The following is a 10,593-nucleotide window of genomic DNA, read 5'->3' as shown; positions in this document are numbered from 1 at the left end:
ATACATTGCATGGGTCAAAATTATTGAATTTTCTTTTATGCCAAAAATCATTAGGATATTAAGTAAATATCATGTTCCATGAAGATATTTTGTAAATTTCTTAACGTAAATATATCAAAACTTAATTTTTGATTAGTAATATGCATTGCTAAGAACTTCATTTGGACAACTTTAAAGGCGATTTTCTCTTTTTTTTTTTTTTTTTGCACACTCAGATTTCAGATTTTCAAACAGTTGCATCTCAGCAAAATATTCGCCTATCCTAACAAAAATCGACCTTTATGAATTGACTCACATTTATGTCATTGAGCATATCCACTGTGAGAGTAATAAAAAAAAAACATAATAAAAATAATAATGTATAATAATAAACCCAGAAAATAATGCCTGTGAATATCTGAAACGCACAGGTCAGCGTGCTGCTCTGGTCGTGTCCCACCCTGAGGAGCGCGCGACCCATCAGTCTCCGCCCAGCGCGCTGCCTGACTGACTTCTGCTGCTCCACTGCGGACAACAATGACGGACAACATTCCGCTGCAGCCTGTCCGACACAAAAAACGACATGACAACAAACGAAGAGACGGGTAAGAGCACGAAACGACGTTGAATGACAACAAAATCGCGTCGGCTGGAACATGGAGGCTTGTTTATGGACGGATAGCATAGTGGCTAACACCCAGCAGCACCCGCTAAATGATGTTGATAATGACATTATATCGCGACATGACGCTGATCAGCTCATTATTTTTAATACATCATTGCATATTCGCTATGAAGATGTCGTCTGAGCGATATAAGAGTCTTGATATTGTTGCATATAAGTTAGGAGAGACACAGGTGAATTGTCACACACATTTAAAGAAAAACATAAATATTTCTTCCTGTATATCCTATATTTTTGACCAAATATTTTCGGTGTGATGCATTTAAGGCCTTTTGTGAGGAGGGGCGACACTTGACAGCCTGATAAAGCTCTGATAGCAATAAAATGCCCAGCTATTTATAAGCACTTACAAATAAAATCACCACAGTTTCTGTCAAAATGCCATAAGTTACTTGCTACAGATATTGATGCTATAATTGTGTCTGCCTTCACCAAGCAAAAAATTACCACAGCACTAACATGATTTTTGGAGATGCAGTATTCTCCTAAAAGCCTGAGTAACCAGCACAAAGATAGACATGAAACTGCACTTTTAATTCTTTTAAATAAATAACATAAATTATTATTTAAAGGTAGGTTACATGTTAAAGATGTTAAATTTTGATGCTGTATCCACTATTGTTCTGTAGTTTATACACAATTGTTACATGCAAAAATTACAAGAAAACTAAACGTAATCCTTTGTTACATTTTTAAAGGAAAAAATAATACCTTCAACTCAGGGATGGTTGTGCTGCTCTGGGTTTGTTTTATATTATTTAAAAATGATATAAACACAAAACTGTCTGTTTAATGCAAAACTGTATCAAAATTATTTTCAAGACAGATATAGCTCATGTGCTAAAAAAAAATGCCTTAAATGCATAAATTCAGTTTAATTTTATTTTCTATAAGCTGTTGTTATGCTTCACATATACGGAAGTAGAATACCCAATATATATAGTTCTTGATAAGAGTTTGTTTGATGAAGGTGTTGGTAAAAGCTAATATTTACTGACATGGTTTTGTTGCTTACTTGAAAATATTTCTGTGGCTGCAGTGAAATTCCAGTATCTTTCTGTTAAAGGCTCGTGATGTACTTGCTTTACATTTCTGTATTAATTGAAGTGCTTTGTGAATCAAGCCCACATGTAATGCTGCTGATGGTGATGTTGTATATTTAGGTGCTGCCCGTGGTCCAGATGCTGCGGAGGGGGAGATTTCCGTCCTCGGACCGTGTGGTTGGGCCATCCGGAAAAGAGAGAACAGAGATACCCAAGAAATGTCATAAATAACCAGAAATACAATTTCTTCACCTTCCTGCCAGGGGTGAGTGACTACACACGTGCAGAGAGAACCACCAGAGTAATTCAAGGAAGAGTTGAACAATGGTCTGTCTTGCTAACATGTTATTGTATGATATTGTAATGCAACCACTTAATCACATCCTAGCAACCTCCCTAGCAACCGCAGAACACCCTCACATCAGTGTAGCAATGCCTTGGCGACCACCCAGAACACCCTGGCAGCTTGGCGGCAAATTTTGCACAAAATTTGCACTTGCTTTTCACTGCAGAAAATGTACAAATCTCGTTTCCTCATGCCACGCGGAGCGCCACTTTAAAAACAACCTTGACCAGATTGCTGAATGGAAAAAAAATATTTTTGCATTGCAAATGCCTTCTGGTTATTTTGAATAATTTGAAGGACAAATGATTATCGGCGTTCAATTCTGAATGTTTTGTAAACGAGTGCCCAGAACTCTGGCATATAGCGAAAAACAAACAGCGAGGTGGTTTAGTGTAAACACTTTAAGCTCTATTTGGCATCGCCAAAACAACTGTAATACTAGATGAGCAGTGGTTGCTACGTGAGCCAATGTGTGTTTCATAGTGGATGGAAATATGTTGAAATTAATTTGAAAATGTTTCAAGAAAACCTTTAATATCACTAACAAAAAAGTTCTGAAGTGGTACCATGCCTTTTTGGACATGTACTATGGTAATAGCATGATTTCTTTAAAGCATGATATGATATAATGGGGTTCAAATAAAGTTTGGGTCAGTAAATGTTTTATTTATTTAATAGAAATCAACACTTTTAAGTAGTAAGGCCACATTAAATTGATCAAAAGTGACAGTAAAGACATTTATTTTTTCATATAAATACTGTTCATTTGAACTTTGTATTCATCAAAGAATCCTGAAAAAATGTATTAACGCTTTTTATATAAATTAAGCATCACAGCTGTTTTCAACATTGATAATAAAAGGAAATCTTGAGCATATGTGACCCTGGACCACGAAACCAGTCATAAGGGTCAATTTTTCGAAATCGAGATTTATACACCATCTGAAAGCTGAATAAATAAGCTTTGAAAATCTGAGGGTGCAAAAAAATCTAAATATTGAGAAAATCGCCTTTAAAGTTGTCCAAATGATGTTCTTAGCAATGCATATTACTAATCAAAAATTAAGTTTTGATATTTACAGTAGGAAATTTACAAAATATCTTCATGGAACATGATCTTTACTTAATGTCCTAATGATTTTTGGCATAAAAGAAAAATCAATAATTTTGACCCGATCAATGTATTTTTGGCTATTGCTACAAATATACCGCAGCAACTTAAGACTGGTTTTGTGCTCCAGGGTCACATATTAGAATAAGCCTATTAGAATGATTTCTATTGTGTGACACTGAAGACTGAAGTAATGTTGCTAAAAAAATTTAGCTTTGTATCACAGAAATAAATAATTTTTAAAAATATATTAGATCAGTTATTTTGAATTGTAATATTTTTGCAGTATTACTGTTTTCACTGTGTTTTTGATCAAATAAATGCAAACTTGGTGAGCATAAATATCTATTTAAAAATCTAACCAACACCAAACCTTTAAACGGTAGTGTATGAATATTCAGTACCATGGTATATATCATAGTACAATTAAGTTTTGTTCAAACTGTGAGATGTAAAATAATGTCATATCATGTGTTTGTGTTTACAGGTGTTGTTTAACCAGTTTAAATACTTCTTCAACCTGTACTTTCTGCTGCTGGCCTGCTCACAGTTTGTGAATGAGCTCAGATTAGGGGCTCTGTACACGTACTGGGTTCCTCTGGTGAGTCCGACTACAGTTTTGTCATGATAAATAGGCCTAATGGTCAAATTTTATACACTTTTTTTTTGCTTTGTTTTTCATAAGGGGTTTGTTTTGATTATTACGATCGTGAGGGAAGCTGTCGAGGAGATGCGATGTTTCCTACGGGACAAAGAGGTCAATTCACAGATCTACAGTAAACTCTCTACAAGAGGTGAGCCATTGTTTCCACAAAGCATTTTATGCGCCACACACTTTTTTTGTAGATTTATTGGATGAAGCTGATTCCTTATGCCTTGATTTGTTAGGTAAATGTGTGTTGTAAATGTTGCGAAGTGAGCAATCAGCGGGAGAGAGTTATTTGTTGGTTTTGTATATTTTTAATGTTCCCGTTTTATTGTTTGGCGTAGATTTGAATGTTGATTCCTTATGCAATGATTTGTTAGGTAAATGCCTTGTAATTAGCAATCATTTTTGTTGTTGTTGTTTGTTGTAGACCGAAATGTTTGATTCAGTGCACATGGATTTGTAATGTAGGCACTAAACACGTGTTGCAAATGTTTGCAGTGAGCAATCAGATTTGCTGGGTTTTTTTAAACATGCATTTTTTTTGCTGTTGATGCAATACATTTTAACGTTGTTCTCATACATATCAATGTTTTTGTGAAAGTCTAGCAGTGTGCTTTTTTTTTTTTTTTTTTGCCCACTTTCAGAATTTTTGCAATAAGTTAAATATATATTGTTGTTGTTTTTATTTTATTTAAAAGATTTTTTAAGCTATTTTTTATTTTAGTAGTGTGAATTTTGTATTTTATTTTCAGACTTTGCTGACACAAGTTATAACAATTTCCCCATAAGTGTGGTGTGTGTGTATATATATATATATATATATATATATATATATATATATATATATATATATATATATATATATATATATATATATATACTAGTGTTGTCACGATACTGGAATCTCTAACTTCGATACGATACCTTGAAAAATATCGATATTCGATACCATGGAGAAAAAAACTGCCACAATATTAAGGGGTTAATTTTTTTTAATTTAAAGATATATGTAACAAGTCGAGAACATGCGGTATATTTTACATGAAAAAAAAAAGTCTTGAGGTACCGCATTTGTTGATTTATTTATTAATCTTTTATTAATCTTAGTTAAATGTTAATTGAAACTAACGTTTACTAATACATGTACTAATTAAAATCCAAAGTTCTATTTGTTGATATTCTCATTTGCTTCATAACCAAAATATTTCCAGATATAGGGCCCTATGAAATCAGTTTTATTTTTCCCCAAATTCCGTTTTATTTTTTTCTACATTCCATTTTTTTCCATTTAAATTTTTCTGTACTCTTTTTTTTTTTTTTTTTTAATGGTCAAATTAAATGATATTAATCTAAAAGCATGTCTAATTCATTAAAATCATGAAAATTATACAATTTAACATTTAATTTATTAAAAGTGTAACAAAAATGACACGTTTAGGGCCGTATGAAATGTTTGATTTTTTTCTCACCTTATGTTTTATTGTTACCAAATTCTGTTTTAGCATGTCTATTATTTGAATGCATACAAACAATTTTTATTTATTTTTACAGTAGCCTTATGAAATGTGTTTTCCTCCTCAGAAATTCTGTGTTGTGTATTTAAATTTGACTGGATATCAGATGAAGGCATAAAACAATTTTAATTAATTTATATTTGAATGAATGAAAATGAAACATTTACATTTTTGGCAAATGAAGGGGATTTACTATTAAAATTAAAATATTTTGTGATTTATTTCTTTTAAAAAAATGAACAGTAGTAGTAAGTAGTAGTATTATGTACATTCTACTAAATAATAGTAATATAGCCTATTTCTGGCACACGGTCTTTAATAGGCTAAGTTAAACCGAACTTTTATTTTGACGGGTTGCCGTGAATACTTTTAAAGTTCTGTGTGTGTATGATATGACGCTAGTTTTACTCATTAAATGGTAAAATGCTCGTAAAGTGCCTTTCAGATCAGTTCTGGAGATATTGTTGATGTATTTATGTCCTCATTGAGACGGCAGACGCTGAAACGCGCAGATCATGCAGGATTCATATTTAAATCGACTTTTGCAGCTTAATATTTACAGATACTAGTCCATATCGCTATTTGATTTAAGTGTAATGACCTACTTTTGATTAATTCAAAAGTAGGTCATGGCGGAAGTCGTGGCCTAATGGTTAGAGAGTCGGACTCGTAATCCAAAGGTTGTGGGTTCGAGTCCCCGGCTGGCAGGGATTGTAGGTGGGGGGAGTGAATGTCCAGCGCTCTCTCCACCCTCAATACCATGACTGAGGTGTCCTTGAGCAAGGCACCGAACCCCCAACTGCTCCCCGGGCACGGCGGGAAAAATGGCTGCCCACTGCTCCGGGTGTGTGTTCACGGTGTGTGTGTGTGTTCACTGCTGTGTGTGTGCACGTTGGATGGGTTAAATGCAGAGCACGAATTCCGAGTATGGGTCACCAAACTTGGCAGTATGTCACTTCACTCACTCACTTAAATTCATCCAAACTTTGACAAATTCCGTGACATTCCGTGTTAAACTGTAAATTCCGTGTTTATGACTGGATTCCGTGGCGTTCTCTGCATCGCGGAGATCATAGATCCCTACAGATAGCGCTCCTGCTGTGTTCTTTAACAACCAGAGCAGTCATCTTTCTATTCACTTCACTTTTGCTATTTAACCAGAGCGAAGGAGACGAGTGCGGTCACGTGTGGTGCGCCTTTGGAGAGAAGTGAAAGTGACAGCTCGGCTAGTATCGGTGTATCGATACTTCGGGAAATTAATATTGGTACCGTTCAGATATTTCAGTATCGATATTTATCGAAATATCGATATTTTTGACAACACTAATATATATTAACACTCGCCAAATGCGAGGAAAAATCATACATGTAATAATGTCAGTCACCAGTTGGCGGGTAAAACGAGCTCATCGTGATTGGTTAGCTGTTCTGTCATAAGCGACAAGAGCGAATCAAATAATAGGATACAAACGGGCTGATAAGGTCAGAGCAGAGTGATGGCCAGCTTGTCCCTAGACACGGTTCTAACTACTTTTACGTGAGAAGATATTGCTGCTTCATTTCGGAAGATTAACTTTTCCCTTCATTATTCTTCATAACCCGAGAATGTGGCGACGCGTACAGTACTTGGGGGTTTCGCCACTTAAACGATGCAGTGAAGTATAATTTGAAAGGTTGCTCGTTTGGCTGTACGCATACACCGAGCAGCTTCAGACAGCGCACCAGTAGCACTTCAATGGACGAAAACACACAATTATGTCAAAATACGCGGTTTTGACGAGTTACCTCATAAACGTAGGCTTCAATGAGTAATAAAGTCTTAAATGATGGTAAAGAGTTTGGAGAAAATAGGATGTGTGTCAGATCCGCGTCATGTGCATCAGGTCTGTCACTGATGTAACTCAAAGAACAAACGAAAAATAGAAATCACTCGCTGATTAATAAAGATTAATCTGAATAGTTTATGCATATACAATTTATAGTTTATGTGAAGATTGTTTTAAAATCACTTAATATTTCAGAGCTTATTAAATGTTAAAAATAATGGCTTTCAATTATACTGTAATGTTGAATGGCTATAATTAATAGGGAAAATGCATTTAATAGAGACACCAGTTGCAGTATCGGTATCAATACTTCATTAATAATAGGCTGCCATTAAAACATATTTAAAATATACTATATTTATGTTGTTATATTAATTTGGAAGTTCAGTGTGAAATTATGACAATAAAAATATGCGATTAATCATGATATATTACAGAAAAATGTGTGATTCATAATTTTAATCGACTGACAGACAGCACCAATGCCAACCTTTTATAGATTTTCGATTTCAATTTAATTTCTAATTTTATAGGTCCCCCAGAAAGAGATCGGGACGGCCCCCCACCCCCTCAAATTTTCAGTTCGATAATCGGGCCCTCAAATGAAGCTAATTGAGTAATCCAATTAATGTGTGTTCGGAAAAACAAAACACCACATACGCACAGCAAACTGAGTATGTGTGAAACAAGGGTAACACGATGGCCTGCTCCATTTGCCGAAAACATGCAAAGGACAAGAATCTCAAAATTTTTAAAGATGCCATAGAATGCATTGTTACTATATTTTAAATTGTTCTCTGATATCTACTTAGAAGTTATATGGCTTAGGTAAGGGCAAAAATTCTCCAGAAACGGTTTTACATGTCCATTTACAACCCTAGGATTTCTCCCTAGAATGAAACGGTCTGCTATTGGCTTATTTGGACGGGTCATGAATAATAATGATTGGCTGTTTCACAGTGCGGCTCATTTCAGTAGCTCACAGGAAGGAAACACAGGGAGGAAAATATATATTTCAATACTTTCTCTCGCAGTTATATCGTTGGGTTATTATACTGGAAATAAAATGCGGGCATCAGGGAGCCGCTATTAATATGCTGGGCACTGAAAGTGCTTTGAAATGCACGATCGCTTTATACTTTCACTTTCGAGATTCGCGATCGCACAAACTCTGTTTATACTATGGAGCGCCAGTACTTACCACACATTTTACAAGATCAGATGCTTGTCAGTGGTGCTCAGGATCTGTAAATCATTCGCCATCATCCTCAGTCATCTCTCCTTACTCTGTTTATGTGGTAAGGGAAATCTTTTGTACTGTAATGTAACAGACTACAGCTAGCAAGAAGCTAACCATGTCCATTTAGTGCCTCGCGTTATTTTATTAGAAAGCGTTATTTGCTTTCCGTGCCTTTCTGAATACAGACACCAACCCATCCCTGCACTTCACATCCCCTGCACAGCCTGGAACATAACATTTATTTCCATGATCTGCCATTTTCGCTTTTTTCTTCACAATACCTGCAGAACTTCTGATGATTCGGCTGTTCAGGTTCGGCTGGCCTAGAACATGGGTGGGCATATGCAAATGTTGGGGGTGTAACTATTAGTGATCCCAACTGTTACGTTATTATTATTATTTAGTTATTTTAATTTTTTTTGATAAACATGTTGCATTCCTGGTCAAAAATGACCTTCAGACTGATGTGGAAATGTCACCACAATAACAGACCGGCGTGTAAAACTCTCAGACGTATTTTAAAGATTCTATGCCGCGAACTTGAAATATTTTGCATACTTTGGAAAATCCAGTGTTTATTTGATCCTGATAAGCGCTCGTCGTCATCAGTTGTAAACACGACGGCTTTCTTCTTTCGTGAGGGGGTTTGCCGTCACGGTATTTTTGTTTCCAGGCGGAACGTTAAAGAACGCGACATACACGTCTCCCGGAAATCCTGTATAATTCAACCAATCCGATGACGACTTCGACACTCCTGAAGTGTTTCCACTTTTGTGTGCCATATGCATCAGACGTTTAGCCAGCAGTCTGTGGGAGTGACCGGCCTACAAATACTTGATTATAAATTTCTTGTTGACTGTATTATTATTAAATCTTTTTGTAAACTTATTTTCTTTCATTTAGCAAAGGTTTTGTATTTCTTTTTTGAACTGGTTGATGGTAGGCCTCATTGATCTAAGCTTATGCATATGCATTTTTGAGTGAATATTGCCAAAATTATCTACAAATAATGCTTTTAGTTTTTTACTCCATTTCAATCAATCAGTTCTACAAATAAATACAAATCCTCTGCTAACTGAAAGAAAACAAGTTGACAAAAATTCTAATATTTGGTGGTAATTTTGCACCAAATTGGGTAAAGGATTTTCAGCACAACACAAGGGTTAGAAGAAGTCATTTGAAAACTTCTTCCATGTAATTGCTATGTCGTTAAAATTTCCATAAAATAGAAAAAAAAAATCAGCAACAATTTTACACTGCATTTTTTATTCATATGGAGGCTTGCTAAAGTATGCAGATGCATCAGCCATAAAACAGACTGCTGTTTGTCTTTAAACTGAGGTAGGGATGTAAATTGTATCATATACCGGGGGATGAAAAGCGTCTGACAATAAAAAGCGAAGAGAACCTCCTGTCGTTTCCTTCACATGCCTTCCTTTGATCTGGCAGGCTCTCTTCTCTCATAAACCCGGCGTATGCGCGCTCGGCAGTAACGGCCTCCATATAAGGCTCATAGAACGGAGCTGTGGCATTTGCTGGCTACATGGGAGGGCTTCTGATTGCCCTGCCCAGACCAACAGGGATGAAAAACATCAAAGTTCATCATATTTAAACTGGCTCTCAACTCGTTTTTTTTAATAGACTCACACCATTAAAGGTGGGTGTGGGATTTATGGTCGCAGATCACACCTTCCGGAGCTGAACACAGTTTTTCCTGGTTTCTGGAAGTTCGAAATTTAAGGGGAAGATACCAAGTGACCAACCTGTAGGGGATCGGTTTAAACCAGTGGAGTAGGTGATGGGGATAAAATATAGGCTTAATTGAAGAAATAATTAATCAAAACCCAATTTAACCAACACTGATTTAATTGTTCATTTGTATAAAACAAATCTGCAACAGTACTGACCTAAGTGCAATAAAAGTGTTCTTTTATTCTAAAAAGAATGCACATATACATATGTGCTAATGTCTTACATATGCATTGGTAAAGGTCTCCACAGGGGTTAAAGGTCCCTGACCTTTTCCAAACAATTTTAGCTGTGCATTTTCAATGGAATGAGAGATCGTTCTCACAGCACTCTTGTAAAGCCGCATAGGAGGGCATTGTCTAAAAACAAATGGAAATCTCATATGCACTCAGAGCTTTCGAGCAATCTGAATGGGGACTTAAAGAAGGCTTAAATATGTAAGTCTTCACTG

General features: G+C 35.7%; 1 protein-coding gene across 1 annotated transcript in view; it reads left to right on the top strand.

Moving 5' to 3' along the window:
* The first annotated feature begins 471 nt into the window (after window positions 1–471).
* Window positions 472–10,593, top strand: part of LOC306860339 (putative phospholipid-transporting ATPase IIA) — a 62,828-nt gene continuing 52,706 nt past the window's right edge. The window contains exons 1-4 of the mRNA XM_079401988.1: window positions 472–584; window positions 1,828–1,972; window positions 3,652–3,765; window positions 3,850–3,958. Of these exons, the coding sequence (XP_079258114.1) occupies window positions 517–584; window positions 1,828–1,972; window positions 3,652–3,765; window positions 3,850–3,958 (436 nt within the window). The 5' untranslated portion in view covers window positions 472–516. The remainder of the gene's footprint in view (window positions 585–1,827; window positions 1,973–3,651; window positions 3,766–3,849; window positions 3,959–10,593) is intronic.

The sequence above is a fragment of the Barbus barbus genome, assembly GCF_936440315.1.
Source record: "Barbus barbus genome assembly, chromosome: 41".
NCBI lineage: Eukaryota > Metazoa > Chordata > Actinopteri > Cypriniformes > Cyprinidae > Barbus > Barbus barbus.
Note: the sequence above shows the minus strand (reverse complement) of the source record. Positions and strands in the feature narration are given on the sequence as shown.